General features: G+C 47.2%; 1 protein-coding gene across 5 annotated transcripts in view; it reads left to right on the top strand.

The window, feature by feature from the left end:
• PLXNA4 (plexin A4) overlaps positions 1-25,650 on the top strand; it is a 580,684-nt gene that overhangs the window by 440,786 nt on the left and 114,248 nt on the right. For all 5 annotated transcript variants that reach the window (XM_083572528.1, XM_083572529.1, XM_083572532.1 and 2 more), the window contains 3 exons: positions 273-372; positions 3,724-3,838; positions 22,402-22,602. In XM_083572528.1, the coding sequence (XP_083428654.1) occupies positions 273-372; positions 3,724-3,838; positions 22,402-22,602 (416 nt within the window). The remainder of the gene's footprint in view (positions 1-272; positions 373-3,723; positions 3,839-22,401; positions 22,603-25,650) is intronic.

Raw genomic sequence — 25,650 nt, 5'->3', positions numbered from 1 at the left:
CTAAAATGGTCAACCTCAGGCAATTTTTTTCTTGCAATTAGCTGCAGGAAGAGCCATAGCTCAGTGGCAGAGGGTTTGCCTTGCAAGCAGACGGTCCTGGGTGTCATCCCTGACATCTTCAGGTGGGACTGGGAAAGACATATGCCTGAAACCCTGGAGAGCTGTTGCCAGTCAGTTTAGACTTCACCCGCAAAGGCGCACTCTTCCATTTTCTCCCTAGACAGGCGGATGCCAACCAGATAGAATAAGTCCTTTTTTTCTTCCTCTTCCAGGAGACCACCACATTGTCCAGCTCCAGCTCAAATCCAAGGAAACAGGGATGACCTTTGCTAGCACCAGTTTCGTCTTCTACAATTGCAGCGTCCACAACTCGTAAGTTTGCGGTTTAACCACCTGTCCCTCTCCCCGGCAAAACTCTGTGAATCGTAGCTCTTTCCGCACACCCTCCAACATTCCAGCTCATCCTCATCCCTGAGCTGGGCGGTGGCAGCACTGGCAAAGGAAATAGGGACATTCTGGGATTGAATCAGAAGCCAGGATGGCGTTCGTAATTCTGGAACTGTGCCTGGAAAATAGGGGCACTTGGAGGGTATGCTTTTGGGGGACTAGCGGTGTCTCCTAATAACTCTCAGCACCCCTAACAAAACACGGCTCCCAGGATTCTTTGGGGAAATGATCCTGCTTTAAACGCATATCAGGTGGCGTCCCTCTTTGTACAAACGTAAGGTAAAGGTAAAGGGACCCCTGACCATTAGGTCCAGTCGTGACCGACTCTGGGGTTGTGGCGCTCATCTCGCTTTAAAGGCCGAGGGAGCCGGTGTACAGCTTCCGGGTCATGTGGTCAGCATGACTAAGCCGCTTCTGGCGAACCAGAGCAGCACACGGAAACGCCGTTTACCTTCCCGCCAGAGCAGTACCTATTTATCTACTTGCACTTTGACGTGCTTTTGAACTGCTAGGGTGGCAGGAGCAGGGACCGAGCAACAGGAGCTCACCCCATCGCAGGGATTCGAACCGTCGACCTTCTGATTGGCAAGCCCTAGGCTCTGTGGTTTAACCCACAGTGCAATTCACATGTGCTGGGAGATCTAGCATTCCCATGGAATGCACCTACCGTATCTTTAGCATCCCAGAATTTTGCACCAAAGTGTGCTCTAGCTGCACCAAGAAGAGATATTTGCATCAGTTTGGCAATTCGCAAGCGACGCCAAATCCTATTTCCCCGTCTCTGCCACTTTGACAAACAGCAGCGCAGGTGAAATTGGAAGGGGGGGAGAGAGAAGGGGGAGGCGGTTGGAAACCCGACTTCAGCTACCCAGAGATGCTGGCGTTTAAATATTTATGGCGTGTTTTGCTTTCCGACTTGACAAACTATAATACACTATCCATTTTTAATTTGATTTATCAGAGCAGGAGCTTGTTATCAATTTAAAGAACAGCCGAGTCTTCGGTGGATTGAAGCAGAGACAGATTTCACCAGCAGGAGAGGGAGGTGGAGTGTTTGCATCGGGGATACAGACAGAATAGGAATAACCCAGGGAGTTCCCTAGCCTTTTTCTTTCTTTCTTATTTTTCTACAAAAAGAAAAATGTGTACACAGCAATTATGAGATATTTGCTTTTATGTCTAGGCTTACATTTGCAGTGAGGAAGGGAAGTAGGGAGTTCATACGACAAGGACAGGGCAGAAAGATTGTGGATGCTGGGGTCTGATCCTAGCATTGATCCTCTTGTTTCTGAGCCTCCGTCATGGCCAGGCTTCCTTTGAGGGTTAAAACCCTGAACACTGAAATTCTCAGCGATCCAGTTTTGATCCATTTGAGCTGTCGTTACTGCATTGCAGGGGGTTGGATTAGATGCCCACTGGGGTCCCTCCCAGTCCGAAAATTCTTTGAGAAATTTTGGCTGGATTCATCTGTTGTATGCAATGTTTTAGAGCCTACAGCTATGCTATGTGACTTGGAAACTACAACTAATCTAGAATGAGGCAGCTAGACTGGGGACTGGGAATGGCTGCCGAGACCATATAACACCGGTCCTGAAAGATCTACATTGGCTCCCAGTACGTTTCCGGGCACAATTCAAAGTGTTGGTGCTGACCTTTAAAGCCCTAAACGGCCTCTGCCCAGTATACCCAAAAGAGCGTCTCCATCCCCATCGTTCAGCCCGGACACTGAGATTCAGCTCTGAGGACCTTCTGGCAGTTCCCTCCCTGCATGAATTGAGGTTACAGGGAACCAGGCAGAGGGCCTTCTTGGTAGTGGCACCCGCCCTGTGGAACGCCCTCCCACCAGATATCAAGGAAATAAACAACTATCTGACTTTTAGAAGAAGGCAGGTCTGTATCCGGAAATTTTTAATGTCTGATGTTTTACAGTTTTTATATATATGCTGTAAACCACCCAGCAGTTGCATAACATTACCCCTCAGTTAGATTGCTGAAATGCATTGTACGTGGGACTGCCTTTGAAGATGGTTTGGAAGCTGCAGCTTCTGCAGAACTCAGCGACCAGATTATTGAATAGGGCAGGATGGGAGAGCCAGTGTGGTGTATTGGTTAAGAGCAGTGGACTCGTAATCTGGTGAACTGGGTTCGCTTCCCTGCTCCTCCACATGCAGCTGCTGGGTGACCTTGGGCCAGTCACACTTCTCTGAAGTCTCTCAGCCCCACTCACTTCACAGAGTGTTTGTTGTGGGGGAGGAAGGGAAAGGAGAATGTTGGCCGCTTTGAGACTCCTTAGGGTAGTGATAAAGCGAGATATCAAATCCAAACTCCTCCTCCTCCTCCTCCTCTTCTTCTTCTTCTTCTTCTTCTTCTTCTTCTTCTTCTTCTTCTTCTTCTTCTTCTTAATATAAAAACAAAACCAGTCTTGGCTACCAATTGAATTATTGGCTTAATTCAAAGTGCTGCTTTTGACCTTTAAAGACTTACTCAGCTCAGGACCCCAATATCTTACATTCATCATCTGAAGCCCCTCCCTGTGTGCCTCCTCTGAAGTAGTTTCAAAGGGTAGGGACGTGAGGATGGGGCCTTTTCGGTGGTGGTTCCCCATTCATGGAATGCTCCACCCACAAAGGTGTGCCTGATAGCATCCTTGTCTGTGTCCAGGCTTGAGGCAGAAACATTTTTATTCTCTCAGGTTTCTGGTCCTCATTGAGGACAGGACTTAAGTATATTTGTGGCCTCTTCTGCTGCTCGTCTTTTCAACGGCATGGGTTACGTGGGGTCTGCCTTTTATGAGCCAGTGTGGTGTAGTGGTTAGACTTCAGACTAGGACCCGGGAAAGACTTGGGTTCGAATCTCTACTCACTCAGGAAGCTCACTGGGTCACCCTGGGCTAGACACTGCCACTCAGCCACCATACCTACCTCACAGGGCTGTTGTGGGTAGTTATGAGGTGGGGGAGAGCTTTGAGTCCTTGGAGAATTAGGTGGACAACAAATAATATATATATTTAATGATTATTTCAGTTTCCTCTTTTATTCTTGTTCTTGTACCGGGCATTAATGTTTGTTTCAAGCCACTTTGAGTCATTTTTGTGAAAAAGCAGCAAATAAATATTCATGTTAATAATAATAATAATAATAATGATGATGATGATGATGATGTTCTTTGCTCCCCCTCCCCATGGTGTGGTTTTCCCTGTGCCTTCTTTAAATGTCTAGATCATATTTTGCATTTGAAGTCTCTCGATTTCCTTCTCCTCTTCTCCCTTCTGCCCAGGTGCCTGTCCTGCGTGGAGAGCCCTTACCGGTGCCACTGGTGCAAATACCGCCACGTCTGTACTCACGAACCCCTCAACTGCCACTTCTTGGAAGGACGAGTCAAGGTTCCTGAGGTAGGAATGCCCTGTGGGATGTTTGCCAGGGTCCACCATCATCCCTCTGAGGGGAATGGGTGGGGAGGAAACATGGAGAGAGTTTTAGAAATTTGTTGGCTTCATCTGAGAAAGTTCCAGGCTGGGGAGAGGGGTGGCCAAGGAGAGGGCCTTTTCTGTGGTAGCCCCTAAGTTGTGGAATTTCCTTCACATAAGGCGTGTCTGGCTTCTTCCCTGCCCAGCTTCCAGGCCATCTGTTATGGATGCTTTAGCTGGGATTCCTGCATTGCAGCGGGTCTGACTAGATGATTCTTGGGTCGTTTCCAACTCTAAGATTCTATGGTTCTATGAAATGCCTGACATTTAATACCTGAGATGTGTGTCTTCCAGGCCCACCCTATTCCTGGGGTTGCAATTTGCTCTGATTGCTTTTAATTCAGTATTTAAAATTGTTGTAACCCATTACGATAAATGCTGATGAAGGGCAGGTAATAAATTTAACCATCATCTATCTGGTCTCTGGTAATAATGGACTCCAATTCCTTTCTCATCACAATCTTTCTGGGTGAATAGCCTCCAAATAGCCTCTCTGGGTGTGTTCGCATGTATCAATGTGAATGTGTCAATATCCAACAGAGCCAGCGGTAGTAGAATGGTTGGAGACTTGGGCTAGGACCTGGGAGAGCAGGGTTTGAATCTCCACACAGCCATGAAGTTCACTGAATATGACCTTGGGCCAGTCGCTCTTGCCTCTCAGCCCAACCTACTTCACAGGGTCATCGTGGGGAGGAAATGAGGAGTGGGAGAACCATTGTTCTTCAACCTTGAGCTCCTTGGAGAAAGGAGGAGGATTCATAATAATAATAATAATAATAATAATAATAATAATAATAATATCCTGAAAATATTTGCTATGTAACAGCATCAGTATTTTGCCTCCCAAAGATGTTGCAGCAGCAGTCAACACCTGAGATATCTCTCTCTCTCTCTCTCTCTCTCTCTCTCTCTCTCTCTCACACACACACACACACACACATATATATTAGTTTTTTAATGTATCATTTTCAACAATTATTAAACATACTTTTATATCTTATACAATTTTTTGACTTCCATCAATCACATCTGAAATTTTTCCAATCTTTTCACTTAATATACATATCTTGCTTACACTATTACATTTAAATTTAAACTAATGTCCCTCTTCTTTCTCTTCTTTGCAATATTTTATATGTTTCTCCTTACAAAACTTATTGTAGTCCTCCTAGCGTAATTTGTTGATTACAGTTGCTCTTCAAATAGTTCGTATATTTCTTCCAATCTTCTGCAAATCTCTGGTCCCACAGGTATCGAATCCTTCCTGCCATTTTATCCAATTCTGCATAGTCCATTAATTTTATCTGCCATTCTTCTTTGGCCGGTATTTATTCTTGCTTTCATTTCTGGGCCAACAATACAACACATGAGAAGTATCTCTGGTGGGCAACAGCAGTCGGATTTTCAACTGCCTCTGTAACGCGACACAGAATTAGGAAACGTTGCATGACCCCCGTTAACTCAACAAATCAAAACGCTCAGATATTCAAAATCTACTAACCAGGCAGGCCTCACCACTGTCAGCAATTGGGCTGCAGCGTTCTGCCCTAGCTGCAGTCTCCAGATCAAGGGCGAGGGAAGCCCTACACTTTCCCCACTTCACCAACAAAGATATTGGGTGGTATTCAATAAAACAATTAGTTGAATGCAAGAACTTCTGCTTGCAGAAAATGACTTACGCCCCTCTCCTTCTCCAGTGAGCATCCCATGCCATTACCAAATCTGCTTGGGAAGGTTGGGAGAGACCCCCAAATAAATTGTGGAGGAGATACAGAGAGGAGAGAGTGGGACAGGTCTCATTGTGCAAGCAGAAATCATTCTTTCGTTATTTGGTGGAATACTGCCATTGTTCTTGAAGTGTTGTTTGTTTGTTGTTTAGTCGTGTCCGACTCTTCATGACCCCGTGGACCAGAGCACGCCAGGCACTCCTGTCTTCCACTGCCTCCCGCAGTTTGGTCAAACTCATGTTCATAGCTTCGAGAACACTGTCCAACCATCTCATCCTCTGTCATCCCCTTCTCCTTGTGCCTTTCATCTTTCCCAGCACCAGGGTCTTTCCCAGGGAGTCTTCTCTTCTCATGAGGTGGCCAAAGTATTGGAGCCTCAGCTTCACGATCTGTCCTTCCAGTGAGCACTCAGGGCTGATTTCCTTAAGAATGGATAGGTTTGTTCTTCTTGCAGTCCATGGGACTCTCAAGAGTCTCCTCCAGCACCATAATTCAAAAGCATCAATTCTAAGAAAGCTTTAAAGGTAAAGGGACCCCTGACCATTAGGTCCAGTGGTGGCCGACTCTGGGGTTGCGGAGCTCATCTCGCTTTATTGGCTGAGGGAGCCGGCATACAGCTTCCGGGTCATGTGGCCAGCATGACTAAGCCACTTCTGGCAAACCAGAGCAGTGCACGGAAATGCCGTTTACCTTCCCGCCAGAGCGGTACCTCTTTATCTACTTGCACTTTGACGTGCTTTCGAACTGCTAGGTTGGCAGGAGCAGGGACCGAGCAACGGGAGCTCACCCCATCGCGGGGATTCGAACCGCCAACCTTCTGATCAGCAAGTCCTAGGCTCTGTTGTTTAACCCACAGCGCCACCCACGTTTCTGTAAAGAAAGCTTTACAGGTGTATAATGGCACCTCAAAAACAGTTCTTAGCATTATTTCTCAGACCTGGAGCAGATTTGGAGCATAATAGTATAGCATCCCAAAGCTTCTTCTATATATTATCTTCAATAACAGTTGCCCCCTAATGGACCAGTTGAAGACAAGTCTTCTTTTACAAGAGATCGGATTAGTCCATTTTCACTCGTTCACCTGATTAAGATCCAAATCGCCATTGCTCACACAAAGCGCAGACGTTGGAAAGGCCTGTCCGCGTCTTGTTCAGAACTTCAGCTTGGCAATAAAGCAAGAATATTTACACCTCCGGTGTCGAGCTCAATCAAAACAGGCTGACAATATGGTGGGATGATTTGTAACCGGGATACTTCACTCTGATGTGTAATTTCCCTTTGCGACGGAGGCTTGGGAGAATTGAGCCCTGCTGGTTTACAACACACTTGGCAACTCCGTCCTTTGTGGAATGAATTGTTGGAAAGGAAAGGTGGTGTTCGAGAGGACAAAGACAGAACCATTCTTAGGACTGGGATATTTATTAAGAAGCAGAGAAGAAGTGGAGCAATGGGTTGTTAATAGAGAGATCATGCCAACTTACGCATTCCCTAAGATTTGAAAGGGAAAAAAACTCAACGAAAGGCCTAAATTCTTTCTTGTGGTTGTCAGCATATCAGAAGGCAAGGATGACAGACCTGTGACCACGCAGATGATGTTGGACCTCCGTAAGAATGTCAGGAGAGCCTGTAGCATTAGGCCAGCAACCCATCTAGTCCAGCACCCTGTTCTCAAACTGGTCAACCAAATAGCTGCGGAAAACCAGGAAGCAGAATTCAAGTAAGACTGCATAGTTAAACTATGGAACTCCCTGCCACTAGATGACCACCAGGCTAGATGGCGAGTTCCCGCCCCCCCTTCCAGTGATCGTGCTTCCTCTCCTCTTCCAACTACAGAACAATACCAATGCCTAACCACCAGTACCAAGAAAGTTGTGACCATTTGCTACAAGATAGGCAAAAACCAAGTGGCTGGTGCCAATTTGCCAAGTGGAAAAATTCCTACCAGGCCCCTCAATGGCGACCAACCAAGGTCTGTAGCAAGGTCAAGGAACGAAAACCTGAAAGGGCGGGAGGGTGGGAAAAACCAGAACAGCTGGCAGGCGGGAAAAGAGGGAGATCCCTGGCCGTGCCTGCCTTAAATAGGACAGGCCACGCCCCCAGAGCCAGCCGATTGGCTGGCCAGGGGCTGATGCGGCTGGGGATTCCCCCAATCACGCGGGGGCTGGGGGCGTGCAGCCCGCAACCCCACCTCCTCTGCAGGGCGGAAGTGGCTTTACTGGAAACCCCAGGAGGGGAGAGTTGCTCTTGTGCTCGGATCCTGCGTACGGGTTTCCCATAGGCATTTCGTTGCCCACTGTGAGAACAGGATGCTGGACTAGATGGGCCATTGGCCTGATCCTGCAGGTTGTTCTCAAGTTCTTATGTTCTGATTTGGCCCCCGTGGCAGCGAGAAAGACCTCCTTCTCCCACCGAAACCCCTCCCGTTGCTACTTTCAACGATTCCTTCCTAGCATCGCAACCTTCCTATATCGCTGACGCCGCCCGCATGCCGTAAGCTAGCCCGGTTTGACTGGATAGGATGAAGAAGTAAGCCTCTGTTGCCTGCGTTTCTTTTGCTGTGCGAGAGATGAACAGTATCTTGTTCAGGACTCTGAAAAGGATTTCAGCTTTGTATGAGTAGGAACCAAGTGGGTGGCGCAGGGCAGCAGCGGGAGATGGGGGGGGGGGTTGCGGATTGCAATAAGGCGGGCGGTAAGCAGAGAATAAAAGCTTGGAATGTGTAAAAAGAGCAGCTCCAGATAACAAATCTGTTAGGTCCTGGGCTTAAAAGGTTCTTAATCATCTAATTACCTTGAAGGAGTTTTTCATCTTTTCGTGTGTAGCTGTTTTCAGGTGGTTGCTCATTCCACCCACCCTCTCCGCTCAGAGAAGGATGGGGGGGGGTCATTTTGTCGCCAAAAAGAAAAGGGGAGGGAGAGGGGAAGAAGAAGAAGAAGAAGAAGAAGAAGAAGAAGAAGAAGAAGAAGAAGAAGAAGAAGAAGAAATATCTTTGTTGCAAGTATTTCATGCCAGCTCATTCATGCTTTGGGACACATAAAAGAATGAGGGGTTCAAATATGAATTCATCCCAGGGTTTGGCAGATCCCAAGGCTGTGCGTTTCCCCAGGAACAGCTGCTGCATGTTAGCAGGCCTTTAAGAGACCCTTCAGGTTCAAACGCGCTGATTTCCTTTGTCCCTTTCCCTCCACTTAAGAAGCGAGATTTGCCGCCCCTCTTGGGTCTCCGGAATGGATGCTCTCCAGATGGAGAAAGAAGGGTTCGTAACAGGTGCGAGAAGAACAAGCCAGGGAGCAGGCCTTGGGCAGCCAAGCAGAGGCTGCCCTGCAAAGCTGCCCAGAGAGAGGAGAAAAGACTAAAGAGCAATAGATAAATAAGAACATCAGAAGAGCTTCCTGGATATGGTCCCTTCCTGCTCTCACAGTGTCCAACCGGGTGCTTCAATGGCAAGCAGGACCTGGATTTAAGAAAAATAGACTGTTAATTGGTGAAAGGAGGGAAAGTAAACTTATATTAAGATCAAGATAAATTTTCAGGATAAAAATTTGAAGAGAGGGAAAGGATTTGCTGAAATGGATAATTGACTTAGAATACAAAAAAGGGAGGTGTGAGGAGGTCAGGGAAACAAGCAAATGAAAGACAAGTTATGGGAAGGTTCGATTTGTTTTTTTTTAATTGTTTCTATTTTTCTGTTTTTTATTGTGATGTGTTGTTTTGCTATTGTTTAATTTGGTGTTTCTTCTTTTTTCTTTTTGTAACCTTAAAACTTCAATAAATACTATTTTTTTTATAAAAAAAATCAATGGCAAGCAGGACCTGACACCACAGCAGCACTTTCATACTCTCCAACATTTATCCAATGAATATGGGGACATCCTAGTTCATCACCACCATCATCATCATCATCATCATTTTATTATCTATACACCACCCATTAATGTGGGAATGTTCAGGGATGCAGGAAAGGATATGTTGTCTGATTATAGCCTTTCCAACTTGTGTTAACAAGTTCACAATTTAGCAGAGTAACATTCCCCTTTTTAAACTCACAGCGGATGCGTTTGCTCAGGCTCGCTAAAGCCTCTATAATAACTGTTCTGGTATTTCCCCCTTATTCCCTCATAAAAAGATAAGACACGACACAGTCTTCTATAAAAGTATAAAAAGAGTTTACTCACTCACATTCTGTTCACAATCGGATCCCAGAAGGCAGACTTAGCATAGAAAAGTAACATACACCTGGAAATTATCTCATAAGGAGATAGCCCGTTTGTCCTCTCTTGGCTGGAAGCCAAGAGAGCATCTTTGGCTAAGCAGATGTTGCTTCTTTGATGCATGTAGTCAAAGAGAGAGAGATGGCTGCCCTGCCCTGTGCTTTTGTCATTACCTGCACAGGTGAGGCCATGCCCACTTCTAGTCACATGCAGAGGGAGTCTGTCCCAGCCCAGAAGGATACAGGAAGTTTACCTACTTGCTGGACAAACATTCCTCCCCATGTGTAAACATGTTCACTCTAGGAATGTTGTACTTGACTGCTCTTGTGTTTCACAACCCACAATTAAACATTTACAAAACCTTCCCAATACAGGGCTGCTTTCAGATGTCTTCTAAAGGTTGTATAGTTACTTATCTCCTTGGCTCAGGGTTTGCATAACTCTACACCAGGCATAAGCAAACTCGGCCCTCCAGCTGTTTTGGGACTACAACTCCCATCATCCCTGACCACTGGTCCTGTTAGCTAGGGATGATGGGAGTTGTAGTCCCAGAACGTCTGGAGGGCTGAGTTTGCCTATGCCTGCTCTATACCCTCCACTATTTCTCCAGTGAAAATAAGGACATCCTACCATACCCTCCGATGAAAATAGGGATGTCCTAAGGAAAAGCGGGGCGCGGGTGGCGCTGTGGGTTAAACCACTGAGCCTAGGGCTTGCCAATTGGAAGGCCAGCGGTTCGAATCCCTGCGAAGGAGTGAGCGCCTGTTGCTCGGTCCCTGCTCCTGCCAACCTAGCAGTTCAAAAGCATGTCAAAGTGCAAAGTAGATAAATAGGAACCACTCTGGCAGGAAGGTAAACGGTGTTTCCTTGCGCTGCTCTGTTTTGCCAGAAGCGGCTTAGTCATGCTGGCCACATGACCCGGAAGCTGTACGCCGGCTCCCTCGGCCAATAAAGCGAGATGAGTGCCACAACCCCAGAGTCGTCCACGACTGGACCTAATGGTCAGGGGTCCCTTTACTTTTACCTTTAAGGAAAAGCAGGACATTCCAGGATCAAATCAGAAACTGAGGTGGCTTCTGTAAAACCAGGGCTGTCCCTGGAAAATAGAGACACTGGGAGCGTCTGCACTCTGCCCTCCTGCAGTTCCCATAAGAACATAAGAAGGGTTTGCTGGGTCAGGCCAATGGACCATCTAATCTGGCATTGTCTTCTCATGGTAACTAACCAGATGCCTCAGTGGGCAACTGGCAAGTAGGACCCAAGTGCAATAGCACACCCCAGTCCTGAGGTTTCCAGAAACTAGGGTTCAGAAGCCTTGCTGCGAGAAAAGGGTGCTGGGCGAGATGGACCATTGGCCTGATCGAGCAGGATCTTTATTGCAAAAGAAGAAGACCACCTAGATCAGGGGTCAGCAAACTTACCGCACCTCGGGCCGGTGTCTCCAGCGCTGATTGCGCGGCGGGCCGGCGGGTGGGGGAGCGCGTGCCCATACGCATGCGCACACACGATTTCTGGTGCACTTCAGGGGCGGAGGAGTACCGGAAATAGCTTGTGAGAATGTGCACCAGCCTGCTCTGACCCAAATGTGCACCAGAAATAATGCTTGCGCATGTGCAAATAACGCTTGCACATGCGCACAAGCTATTTCTGGTGCTCCTCCGACCCGGGAGTGGGCAGCCACCCGGCGCAGCGCCGGTAAGAGCGGGCAGCGGGCGGCGGAGGTTGCCGCGGGCTGGATAGACGAATCCCTCAGGCCTTATCAGGCCTGCAGGCCTTAGTTTGGGGACCCCTGAACTATGTCTTGGGATGGAGAGTAAGAGAGAGGGGAGGGCATCCTCAGGCTTTTGCTCACAGACGCTTCTCGCCAGCACTAAAAAATAAACAAAGGAAATAAAACCGGTTTTATGGGGAGGAGTCCCTGACAGCCCCCTTAACTAGGATGGAGCCTGTCGAAGCCACCAGCAGTCCAATACTCAATTATTCTGTTGTTATCTACAGACGTTTATGCCTTCCATAAATCCCCCAGGCAGCACTTCTTTTCCTCAGTTACCTTTTAAGGTTATGGGCATTCTCCTTCTCCATTATTACTTCTGTGCCAATAAATATGTACGTCATCCATCAAGCTAATGGTGCCGTAAACTTTTAGGAAATGCAGATAAAATATATGGTGCGTTAAAGGATCCTCTGACCGGCTGGAGCCTCTCCTGGGCTGGTTCTGTTACACAAGGGAAGGGTGTGACTTTGGAGGAGGCGATGGCAGAGTTGGTAAGGGTGGAGGGAGAGAGAGAGGGGAAAAAGAGAGAAAGAGAAAAAGAGAGAGAGATGTGGCGAGGCTGGCCAAAAGATACAAAAGAAATTTACAGGGCTTGAAGCCCTCCCTGTGTTATCACTGACCTGATTCCTCTTTTATGGCCTAATAAGATCTCTTTAGTCCCCTTCCCCTGCTCCGTGGCATAAAATATAAATATGATTTTATGACCGTGGAAATTAGTAGTGTAATAATGTAAACACAGTGCGAGCTGTAAATCAGGAGCTATGCGCCGCGCATGGCATGCTTATTACCGCCTCTTGCTTTTCCGGCACATTAGTTTGCAGCGTCTCGTGCTTCTTTTCGCAAGAAACAAAAACAAACGCAAGCGATGCCGGGATGCATTTGGACATTGTTGCTGTTGCTCGCAGTCGGAGATGCGTTGCAGTTTAAGGAAAAGGAAAAAAATGAATCCGCCAAAAGAAATCACAACAAGATTGGAAAAAAATATGGAATGAAAATATGAAATTTACTGCATGTATGGCGTTAAAAGAGAATATTATGAAAATGGTATACAGATGGTACATTACACCGGTTAAGTTAGCAAAAATGTTTAAAACATGTAATAAGTGCTGGAAATGTAAAGAAAAAGAAGGGTCATTCTTTCATATGTGGTGGGAATGTAAGAAGGTAAAAGGTTTCTGGGAAATGATATACAATGAGTTGAAAAAGATGTTTAAATATACATTTGTAAAGAAACCAGAATCCTTTTTGTTAGGAATAACAGGAAGAGAGATAAATAGAAGGGACTATAAACTTTTCCAATATGCAGTAACAGCGGCAAGAATATTAATGGCCCAAAAATGGAAACAAGAGGAACTACCGACCCTTGAAGAGTGGAGAATGAAACTTATGGACTATGCAGAATTGGATAAAATGACTGGGAAAATTAGATACCAGAGGGATCACAAGTTCATCAAGGACTGGGCAAAGTTTTCGGATTATCTGGAAAACATCTGTGATAACAGATAACGCTAGTGGGTTTTAAACAGGTTTTGTGATAGTCGAAGGTGTATTGTAAAAAAGAAATAGAGACGAAAGGATATCTAATTGGCAATATTATATAGAGAAAATGCGTAAAGACAGCAGATATGGATGATTGGTGGAGGAGCTGGTGGAAGTACAAAAATTGGAAATCTGAGAACATGATTGTGTTGATTAATTTGTAAAGGAAAAACTGAATAAAAATTTATTTATATATATATATATATATATATATATATATATATATATATATATATATAAAGAAATCACAACAAGCTAAGGGCTTGGCCTAAGCGACCTCGCAGGATTTCTGTGGGCGTGAAGGGAGGAGGGGGGAGAAACAGGTACGCCCCCCTTGAGCCCCTTGGAGGAAAAGGTGAGGTGGTAAATGCAGTTAATATTGAGACCAGCTTAAATTACTCACATCGGCATCGTTCAGAGGGGAAATCACTACACTACTGGTGCTGTTTTCTGCCATTTTGAGGGGACGGGACCCAAAGACTCTCATGGCCTTCCTGGCTCTACCACTGGCAAATCCCTGCTGGTAGGTAATATAATAATAATAATTTATTATTTGTACACCACCCATCTGGCTGGCTTTCCCCAGCCACTCTGGGCGGCTTCCAACAAAGATTAAAAATACGTCAGCACCTACAGAGGTTTTGGTGGTGGTGCCCTTTTGGACTACAGCAGTACCTCGGGTTACAGATGCTTCAGGTTACAGACTCCACTAACCTAGAAATAGTACCTCGGGTTAAGAACTTTGCTTCAGGGTGAGAACAGAAATCGCGCGTTGGCAGGAGCTTCACTTCTTAAAAATATATGTACAGTGGTATCTCGGGTTACAGGCGCTTCAGGTTGCAGACTCCGCTAACCCAGAAATAGTACCTCGGGTTAAGAACTTTGCTTCAGGATGAGGACAGAAATCGTGTGGCGGCGCAGCGGCAGCAAGAGGCCCCATTAGCTAAAGTGGTACCTCAGGTTAAGAACAGTTTCAGGTTAAGAACAGACCTCCAGAATGAATTAAGTTCTTAACCTGAGGTACCACTGTATTGCCCTGCTGGTAGAGTCCCTCTCTGCTTGTGCAACGGCGTTTATGCCGCATCCTAAGCCCCTTAGCCAGCTTTTGGTCAGATTTAGGATGGTGGTCTGATCCTAGTTTGGTCCTAGTTCTGCCACTGCATGCATGTACAGCGGCAGAACCAGGGGCGTAGGAAGGGGGGAGCAGACTGTCCCGGGTGTCATCCTTGAGGGAGGTGACAAAATAGCACACCGTGGGGGTCAGCACTTACCGCGGGGCCTGGCCTGCAGAGCGCCCGAGTCAGGCGCCTCTCCTGGGAGTGTCGTGGTGGCTTGGGGCCTTAATGTCTGGCATTGTTTTGTTTTTAACATTCGGTTGGAAGCTGCCCAGAGTGGCTGGGGAAACCCAGCCAGATGGGTGGGATATAAATAATAAATTATTATTATTATTATTATTATTATTATTATTATTATTATTAACAGATGCATGCAAATTGTGGGGTTTTGTTCAGTACAGTGGTGCCTCGCAAGACGAAAAGAATCCGTTCCGCGAGTCTCTTCGCCCATTAGCGGCTTAGAGGATTAGCGCTATTAGCGGATTAGCGGGTTTAGCGGATCAGCTGATAAGCGGCTTAGTGGATCAGCTGTTAAGCGGCTTAGCGGCTTGGGAAAAAGGGGGGGGGAGGGAAAAAACCCCGCAGGAACTCGCAAGACATTTTCGTCTTGGGAAGCAAGCCCTTAGGAAATTCGTTTTGCGAAGCACCTCCAAAACGGAAAACCCTTTCATCTAGCAGGTTTTCCGTCTTGCGAGGCATTCGTCTTGCGGGGCACCACTGTACATTTATACCCCCACCTTTCCTTCCAAGAGCTCGAGCTGTTGTGCAAATAATAATAATAATAATAATAATAATAATTTATTTATACCCCCGCTCATCTGGCTGGGCTTCCCCATCTACTCTGGACAGCTTCCAACAAAATATTAAAATACCATAAGTCTGGTAGCTGTTCTTGTCTTTGACATCTGGTGGGAGGGTGTTCCACAGGGTGGGTGCCACTACCGAGAAGGCCCTCTGCCTGGTTCCCTGTAACTTGGCTTCTCACAGTGAGGGAACCACCAGAAGGCCCTCAGCGCTGGACCTCAGTGTCCGGGCAGAACAATGGGGGTGGAGACGCTCCTTCACGTATACTGGACATAGGCCATTTAGGGCTTTAAAGGAGTCTCAACATCCTCATGTTGTCCTCACGGCGACCCTGCGGGGGAAAGAGGGAGGTTAATGACTGAGAGACAGCAACTGGCCCCACAGCAGGCACACCAGCTCCTAGGGGGTAGAGGACTCTTTGACCACAGCAATATTTGCTGGCAGGGGGGTGGGCCCCCTCGATGTTGAGGGAGCAGAGGAGGCCAAAGGCAGAGCGATTCAACGGCTGGTTCCTCCTGAGTGTGAGAGAGGGAGGTGTGCCATGCTGGACTCCCCACTCAGCTTCCTCCCAATGATGCGCGTTGCCCGTTTGTGATGTCAAACACACGGCACTTACACAATGCATTGTACCTTAGAGACCAACAAACAAACTTAGTTGGTTTCTAAGGTGCTACTGGAAGGAATTTACCGTATTTTTCGCTCTATAAGACGCACCAGACCACAAGACGCACCTGGTTTTTGGAGGAGGAAAACAAGAAAAAAATATTCTGAATCTCAGAAGCCAGAACAGCAAGAGGGATCGCTGCGCAGCGAAAGCAGCAATCCCTCTTGCTGTTCTGGCTTCTGGGATAGCTGCACAGCCTGCATTCGCTCCGTAAGACGCACACACATTTCCCCTTACTTTTTAGGAGGGAAAAAGTGAGTCTTATAGAGCAAAAAATACGGTATTTTATTTTGTTTTGACTATGGCAGACCAACACGGCTACCTACCTATATCTAGAACAATGTGTGCATGACGCCACGCATGCATAACACACACCAACCCTCCCCCCACCTTGGTCACAAGATGGCGCCTCTGTCCCAGGGTCACCCAATGAGCTGCATGGCTGAGTGGGGATTCGAACCCTGGTCTCCCAGGTTCCAGTCCAACATTACCCAACTACATACTGTATATTCTAGTTCCTATGGCTTATATCTTGGGCTCAGTATAGGGGTGGAGGTGGCTTAGGGAAGGATCTCCATTTTTTAAAAGTTCTCTCTTCCTCATCTTGGGCCGTACCCAAGGCTTGGACACAGAGGGCGAGACCCGCAACTCCCTTGTATCCCCTCTTTCCAAGAAATTGCCTTTTAAAATTTCAATTAGGAAGTACATTAGGTCAATCAGATAAAGTCACACATTGGGAAGAGGATTTCGCCTTTTTAACGGCCCTCGCCTCTTCAATTATCTATAATGAACTTCCTAACAGAGCCTCAAACCTTTTTATATGCTAACGAATCCTTTTATTGGGGCCTCTGCAATTGCCTCTTGTTAATGAATTTGAAACAAGGATGATCAAAAAGGTTATGGTGCCGGCTTGGGGTGGCGTGAAAGAAGGAAATCTCCCAATTTCTTCACATTGCCCCTTTTTCTTAACCCCTCTGGCCTTCTTGCATGTCTTTGTGCTCTGGCTCTGAGTTTCCCCCCCAGAAATCCATCCCAAGGTTCCTTTCCCAAAAATAGACTTTGATCACCTATGGTTATTATTTTTCATTATTATTGATTTGATTTATTAACCTTCCTTCACCTTGAGGCTCCCAGAGTGGCTCTCAACCATTTAAAATGCAACTATAGAAGCAGTTCAAGACAAATTGCAGTCACAGGAAAGCACACATCTCAGGTGCCAAAGGCCAGGGGGCAGAGATGAGTCTTCAGCATAGAGACTCACAGAATGGCAGAGTTGGAAGGGACCACGAGGGGCATCTGGAAGAGGAAGAAGAGTTTGGATTTGATATCCCGCTTTATCACTACCCGAAGGAGTCTCAAAGCAGCTAACAATCTCCTTTCTCTTCCTCCCCCGCAACAAACACTCTGTGAGGTGAGTGGGGCTGAGAGACTTCAGAGAAGTGTGACTGGCCCAAGGTCACCCAGCAGCTGCATGTGGAGGAGCAGGGAAGCGAACCCAGTTCACCAGATTACGAGTCCACTGCTCTAAACCACCACACCGCACTGGCTAGCCCAACCCCCCTGCAATGCAGGAATCTTTTGCCCAATGTGGAGCTCGAACCCGCAACCCTGAGATTAAGAGTCTCATGTTCTACCAACTGAGATATCCCAGGTTATCTTTTGGAAATTATACCATGTAGGTGCCAGATGCACCTCTGTGTGGCAGGAGCTTCACCTCTTAAAAATATATGTACTGTGATACCTCGGGTTACAGATGCTTCAGGTTACAGACGCTTCAGGTTACAGACTCTGCTAACCCAGAAATAGTACCTCGGGTTAAGAACTTTGCTTCAGGATGAGAACAGAAATCATGTGGCAGCAGCAGGAGGCACCATTAGCTAAAGTTGTGATTCAGGTTAGGAACAGTTTCAGGTTAAGAACGGACCTCCAGAATGAATTAAGTATTTAACCCGAGGTACCACGGTACTTCTTCATGCAGCACATAGTTAAAGTATGGAACTAAACGGCCTCGGACCAGTAGACCTGAAGGAGCGTCTCCACCGCCATCACTCTACCAGGACAGGACACTAAGATCCAGCGTCGAGGGCCTTCTGGCAGTTCCCTCACTACGAGAAGCGAGGTTACAGGGAACCAGGCAGAGGGCCTTCTTGGTAGTGGTGCCTGCCCTGTGGAACGCCCTCTCACCAGATGTCAAAGAAGTAAACAACTACAGTGGTACCTCGGGTTAAGAACTTAATTTGTTATGGAGGTCCGTTCTTAACCTGAAACTGTTCTTAACCTGAAGCACCACTTTAGCTAATAGGGCCTCCTGCTGCTGCCGTGCCGCGCCATGCCGCGCCACCACCGTGTGATTTCTGTTTTCATCCTGAAGCAAAGTTCTTAACCCGAGGTACTATTTCTGGGTTAGCGGAGTCTTTAACCTGAAGTGTCTGTAACCTGAGGTACCACTATATCTGACTTTTAGAAGACATCTGAAGGCAGTCCTGTTTAGGGAAGTTTTTAATGTTTGATGTTTTGTAGTGTTTTTAATATTCTGTTCGGAGCTGAGAAGGCCCAGCCAGATGGGCGGGGTATAAATGAATTATTATTATTATTATTATTATGCTCAGATCTTGCTTGTGAGTTTCCCACGGGCATCTGGTTGGTCACTGTGAGAAAAGCATGCTGGGTTGGACAGGCCATTGGCCTGACCCAAAAGTCTGTTCTCATGCTCACTTAGGAGTTGCCACAGAGAAGGCCCTCTCCTGGGCTGCCATCACTCTCCTGAGGGCAGCAGATCTACAAAAACATCCCCTCTTCTTATCTGAATCCCCAATGGGGTCTGCAGGGAAGGGGGGGTCTCCCAGAAATTTGGGGGCCGAGTCATTTATGGCTTTAAACACTCAACAGGAGCACCTTGAATTGGGCCAGAAAGCAAACTGGCAACAAATGCAGCTGTTACAAAACAGATAGATAGATAGATAGATAGATAGATAGATAGATATTCTGGGAAATACATATTTCTGCATTTTTTTAATAGCATTGCATTATTCAACCAATGCTGTGTGTGAGTGTGTTGAAAGCTTTTGGGGAATTCCATACCGTTTGATCAGAGCCTGGCATGGTGGGTATATTTTCCTCGCAAACACACCTGATGCTAGTTGTGGTCCATCTCACCCACAGAACAGAATGATTGACAGTCTCCATAATGCCATTCCTAGTCAGGGTAACTGCAGCTGTTCCGCAGCTCATCCATTCCTTGGTGTTGCTCAACTGTTTGTGCCCATGAGGCTTGTCCGCCATCTGCTGTGAGGAGAGATCCCGCCCGCATCTCTCTCAAGTCACACGTCTTTCCGCTTCCCCCTCCTGGTGCTTTGAGTCACTCCTTCCCTTCGTCCCTCCCTTCCCATCGCCAGTTCTTGAAATTGGGCACCTGAAATCAGCCCCTCGCAGAATGTGCTGCTTGGCTGCCTCTCCTTCTGGGAAACGGAGCCTTTCCTTAGAATGGGGTGAGGACAAATTAAAGGGCAGCTCTCTTGCATAACATAAAAGGGGGGAAGAGGCGTAGCTCAGTAGTAGAGCAGCTGCTTTGAATGCCAAAGGCCCCAGTGGCAATTGCAGGTAAAGAGGGTGTGCTGGTCCCGAGGGATAACCGTGCGGTGAGGTCCAAGTCCATTCCAAATTGAGGGTGTGGTATGGAGGCTGTCCATCAAAGCTGAAGCTGGGTCCAAGGCAGGGAGTCGGGTGAGGTCAGGAACTCTGGCAGAAGAGCAGGACAGGGTGCAGGCAGGAACAGGTTACCAACAATGTTGCTCCCGCAACTTGGGACTGGGGCTGGCTGGCTTTTATTTGCCCTGAGGCATAGGGCGGTCCCGGCCCACAGGTGACTCACCTCTCCTGGCCTGGAGGCGAGCACTCCTCCTGCAAGAACTTAGTTCCCTTGGCCTCTCTGCCCTGAGCCTCTGGAGAGGCTGGAGGGTTACCAGACCCAGAGGCAACCTCAGCTTCGCCTGACGGGGCTGAGAGTGGAGCACCTGCAGGCAGTGGGTCCTCCATCACCTCAGGAGCCAGAGCAGACTCAGCTGGTGCCTGCACCTGAGGATCCAGCACAGGTGAGGACCCTTCAGGCTCAAGCCCCAGCCCCGGCTCAGCTGGTTCTGGAGGCGGGGACTCCTGTGCAGGCTGGGATTCCTCAGGTTCAGCCTCCGAGTCTGAATCCCAGGCCATCACAGCGGGGAACATCCCCTGCCTGGAGACCTGGGGAGCTGCTCAAGTCAATGCAGACATCAGTAAGTTAGATGGATCAAGGTGGGCTAAGGTAGATGGTAGTTGAATCCAGGGCTGGCTTACCCATAGATGCTAGAGGTGCGGGGCACCCGGGCACAGGGCTCTCAGGGGTACTGTCCTCCCTCCGCCTGCAGCGGCATGGGAGAGAATAGCTCAACAACTTTGGCCTGCCCCCCCAAATGGGGGGCGCTGGGCAGTTTTTTGCACCCCGGTGCCGCATATGCTAAAGACGGCCTTGGTTGAATCTGAATGTTGAAAGACTTGGGGCAGATGGAAGGAAACACTTCTTAACACTGCACATGGTTAAATTATGAAATTTGCTCCCGTGGTGATGACCACCAAACTAGAGGGCTTTAGAAGACCGAATTCATAGAGGAGAGGGCAATCAATGGATGGCAGCTGGAGACAGTAATGCTTCTGTATACCGATTGCATGAGACGACAGGAGGGGAAAGGGCTCTTGTCCTTGGATCCTGCTTGCAGTTTTCCCACTGGGGCACCTGGTTGGCCACTGTGAGAATAGGGTGCAGGATTAGATGGGCCATTGGCCGTCAGGCCCTTCTTACCTTCTTATGAACAATGGCCTGTCTGAACAACAATAAGGCAGCGGGTGCAGAATGCCGCAGCGAGACTCCTTACGGGGTCCTCGCCGCGGGATCACATTCACCCAGTGCTATTCCAGCTGCACTGGCTCCTGGTGGAGTACAGGATCAGTAAGGTACCCTAACCCTAACCCTAATCCTAACCTTTAAAGTCCTATACGGCCTAGGACTCTCGTACCTATGGGACCGCCTCTCCTGGTATGTCCCATGGAGGACTTTACGGTCTTCAAACAAAAACATCTTGGAGGTCCCGGGCCACAGGGAAGTTAGGCTGCCCTCAACCAGAGCCAGGGCTTTTTCGGCTGTGGCCCCGATCTGGTGGAACGCTCTGCCACAAGAGACTAGGGCCCACGGGATTTGACATCTTTCTGCGGGGCCTGCAAGACAGAGCTGTTCCACCAGGCCTTTGGCCAAGACCCAGTCTGACTCCCTCCTTTGGTAATCCTCACAGAACTCTAGCCCAATAGTTGTCATGAATTTGATTTTGAACTGATTTTAAACTGAATTGATTTTAGAATGTTGTGTTACTTTTATTGTTGTTAGCCGCTTTGAACCCGGCTTCGGCTGGGGAGGGCAGGATATAAATAATTTATTATTATTATTATTATTATTCCAGAGTGGCTTGCTCCATCTTCCACGGGACAGCCCTTCAGATATCAGAAGAAGGCTATCGCGTCACCTCTCAATTGAGGGAACTGGGAATGTTTAGCCTTGTAAAGAGGAGACTTAAAGGAGATATGATAGCCACCTTCAAATATCTAAAGGGGAAATGGAGCAAGCTTGTTTTCTCCTGCTCCAGAGGCTTCAAGTTACAAGAAGGGAAGTTCTGACCAAGCATCAGAAAAAACTTTCTGACAGTAAGAGTTGTTTGGCAGTAGAACCGTCTCCCTTGGAAGGTGGTGGGCTCTCCTTCCTTTGAAATTTTTAAGCAGAGATGGAATGGCCATCTGCCGTGTATGATCTACTTGAGACTCCGGCTTTGCAGGATTTGGGTTCCTTTCCAACTCATAGAGTTGTATTTTCCCCCCTGCTTAACATGGCTAGTTCCCGCAACTATTTATCAACCCTTTACTTCACCTACTTTACTTCCCAATACTTCACCTACTCACAAAAGATGTCAATCAACATTTGATGATCTCCTTCTACCGGTCCACAATAGAAAGTGTCCTTTCATACTGCATCACGGTGTGGTACGCTGGTTTGACATCAACTGATAGGAAGTGCACAAGATATTATGGGCTGTCCCATGAATCCGCTGGATGAAATGGCGGAAGAAGGTTGCCTCAGGAGAGTGAGGGAAATTCTCAGGGATGATTCACACCCTGGCCGTCACTTTCTTGATCTCCTGCCCTCGGGCAGAGGATATAGAAGCATGATTAGTCGCACCAACAGGGTAAAGAACAGCTTCTATCCGTGGGCTGTTAGGCTGCTGAATGAGAAGATAACAACAGGGCAACTGACTTTCGGGTTTGGTGTATGTGTGTCAGTAAACGAGGGGAATTAAGACTAAGAGAGCTGAGTGGGGGGCGCTCGTGTAATCTCACTGTATACAAGTTGTACAAGTGACAATAAAGTATTTCAATTTCAATTTATCATCTTTGTTAACCTTCCTCTGCTCCTGTAAGAGTTTGCAGGACAACACCTAATTAAGGCCGCGGCGAGTTGCCAGATTCCAAATCGGCCTATCAGGAAAACGTAACTAAGCATTTTACTAACTTGCACGGGACAATTTCTTTCTTTCCCCTCCCATCCCGCCTCCTCCTCCTCCTCCTCCCTGCTTTCTCCAGGACTGCCCCCAGTTGCTGCACGTCAGTAAGATCTTGGTGCCTGTGGACGTCATCAAGCCAATCACGCTGAAGGCCAAGAACCTTCCTCAGCCTCAGTCCGGGCAGCGGGGCTACGAGTGCATCATCAGCATCCAGGGCAATGAGAAGAGGGTGCCTGCTTTGCGGTTCAACAGCTCCAGCGTCCAGTGCCAAAACACTTCAGTGAGTAAGCCCTGCCACTCTGGGCCATGGGAAAGGGAAGAGGGGGGCTGGAAGCAGGAAGAGATAGGGGAAAATCTGTGCCGGATTTATGTATAAGCCAAACAAGCTATAGCTTAGAGCCCTACTCTCTTGGAGCCTCCCCAAAAAAATTAAAGGGAAAAAACCTGGATGTACATTTCCAAAATATAAGATAAAAAACTAATAAAATAAAACCTACATACAGCAACAGTGTTTTGTGTTGTGTAGGCTCCTATGGTGTAAGTCATGGGCCCCGCCTGCTAGCCTGCTCCCTAAAATATCACTGGTTTGCTCCTTTCTATATATAGGGTACCTACATTCTGCATGGACTGGTTGAAAATGTTCTGTGCAAATGGCTTGAGATACCTATGAGGTCCATAAATTACCATATAGCTTATATTCAACACAAAAAACAGTGGCAATTTGTTGTTGACATATAAAGGGCCCCATTACCTTCAGTAGCTTAGGGCCTCATCAAACCTAAATCTGGCCCTGGAGACAATTGTGATTTTGTTTGCATTTTAAGGGGAGACTTTCCGAACCAACACAAAGACCAAAACAGAGCTATCGTTTGAGAACCGTGCTTCTCTGAATTTTTGTGATGCAATTCTCCAGTCAAACGATGTGCATGGGGTGGAGAGGCGTAGGTCGAAGTGAAGGCTATGGATGGCATGCAATCTATCTATGTTCTAGTAGGTCCACGTGATGAGGCAATACTTTCAAATGCCACTTGCTGGAAACCACAGATGGGGAGAGTTCTCTGTGTTCGAATCCTGCTTCAGGGTTCCCCACAGACACTTGATTGCCCACTGTGAGATTGTTTGACTCGGCAGGCCCTTGGCCTGATCTAGCATGTTCTTAAGATGTGGGTCTCTGCTCCACCTACTAGCAGGTTGGCAGTTTTAAAGGCATTTTCTCCTGGTTGGGATAATTGCCGCATGACCAAGATGATAAATGGTCTTTAAGGTAGGTCCAGTCGTGGCCGACTCTGGGGTTGCGGCGCTCATCTTGCTTTATTGGCCAAGGGAGCCGGCGTACAGCTTCCGGGTAATGTGGCCAGCATGACTAGGCCGCTTCTGGCAAACCAGAGCAGTGCATGGAAACGCCGTTTACCTTCCCGTCGGAGCGGTACTCATTTATCTACTTGCACTTTGACACGCTTTCGAACTGCTAGGTTGGCAGGAGCAGGGACTGAGCAACGGGAGCTCACCCCGTCACAGGGATTCGAACCGCCAACCTTCTGATCGGCAAGTCCTGGGCTCTGTGGTTTAACCCACAGTGCCACCCGCGTCCCTTAAATGGTCTTTAAGTCCAGCCTTAATGAGGATCAGTAGAGTGAGTTGGATATGAGCCTGTAGAAGAGAAGACTGCAAAGCAATATGACAGCCATCTTCAAATATCTGAAATATCTTCAAATATCAAATATCTGATGGGCTGCCACGTGGAAGACGGAGCAAACTTGCTTTCTTTGGCTCTAGAGGAGAGGACCAGAAACGATGAGATTCAAATGTCAAGGGAGGAGATTCCAACCAAACACTAAGGAAGAACTTCTGGGTGGGAACAGCTGTTTGACAGTGGAATGGACTCCAACTGCACAATCCTATGATTCTAAGAGAATTTTGCAGCACATGTAGCTTCTTTTCCATTTAAATCCTCTATACAAATCTGGATCTGGGTGTTCCGCCTCTGCTCCCCTCTGTGTCATTCGGAGGCTCTTTTTTGCCTCAGGAAGGACTCGGCTGAAAGGTTTTAATTTATTTTGCAAACTTTTATTCTCCTCTCCCGAGCAGAGCTTTCTAAAGTCAAGCCACTCTTCAGACAGGCAGGAATCTGAGGCACATCACATCGTGCCTTTCTCACAATGAATACTAATTCAGGGGTTTTTTTTGGGGGGGGCGGGTGTTGGATAGAAAGAGAGAGGGATAATTCCTGTAAAAAGCTGCACAGGCAGGATGCTAGCAACACTATTGCCTGTTATCGGCTGCACCGAACCATAGGGTGTTTCTATTCTAATTCCTGAACGATTCAAGATGCAAGATAGATAAAGAGGTATATCAAGGGTCAGAAAACTTTTTCAGCAGGGGGCCGGTCCACTGTCCCTCAGACCTTGTGGGGGGCCGGACTATATTTTGAAAAAAAAAACATGAACAAATTCCTATGCCCCACAAATAACCCAGAGATGCATTTTAAATAAAAGGACACATTCTACTCATGTAAAAACACGCTGATTCCCGGATCCACTGGCCGGATTGAGAAGGCGATTGGGCCGGATCCGGCCCCTGGGGCTTAGTTTGCTTACCCATGAGATACACAGTGTGCGCACATGTGCGTAGGGGGTCCAATTTGGCCAAGGCTGCATGCCCCGCAAGGAATCAAGGTGCTAAGCAGAAAAAACTGAGATCATTCAAGCATTTTCTTATTTTCTTTTTTCCTAATTATTATTTTATTTTATTTACAAACAAACAGGTAAACACAAATATTTCACAAACGCTACTAACACCAATGACAAACATTAAAACACCCTTGTGACTTCCCTCCACCAACATTCGCCTTCATTTGTACAACATTATTGTATTTCCCACTGCAATTTATATCTTTGTTTCTTAACTCTCTTAACTTACTATTATTTATTCTCATTCGACTTTACAAGCATTAATCCAAACATACCAACGTATTATTTTTTGAGCAGTGTTTGGACATATAATCTTCAAACCATTTCCATTGCAGTCTTAATTTCTGATTTGATTGGTACCTTATAACTACAGTTAGTTTTGCCAATTCAAGCGTTTTCAAGTTCTAAAAGTGAAGCCACACTTTCCTCTTTTGAAAAGCTGAAATGCTTGAATATTTCTGTCTGTTTTTTCTCAAACTTGGACCGGCCGTTACCCCGACAAAGATAAAAGGCTGTTGCACTCCGCCCCAGGTTGCGGGAGCAACATTGCTGTATGCTACATCCTGCCTGAGATCCTGTACTTGCCCTTGACTGGTTTCCTGCCTTGGCCCTGTTGGACTGACTCCCAGCGGAACCTT

This window comes from Podarcis filfolensis, assembly GCF_964270895.1.
Source record: "Podarcis filfolensis genome assembly, chromosome: 10".
Taxonomy (NCBI): Eukaryota; Metazoa; Chordata; class Lepidosauria; order Squamata; family Lacertidae; genus Podarcis; species Podarcis filfolensis.
This window is presented reverse-complemented; position numbering and strand designations above follow the sequence as displayed.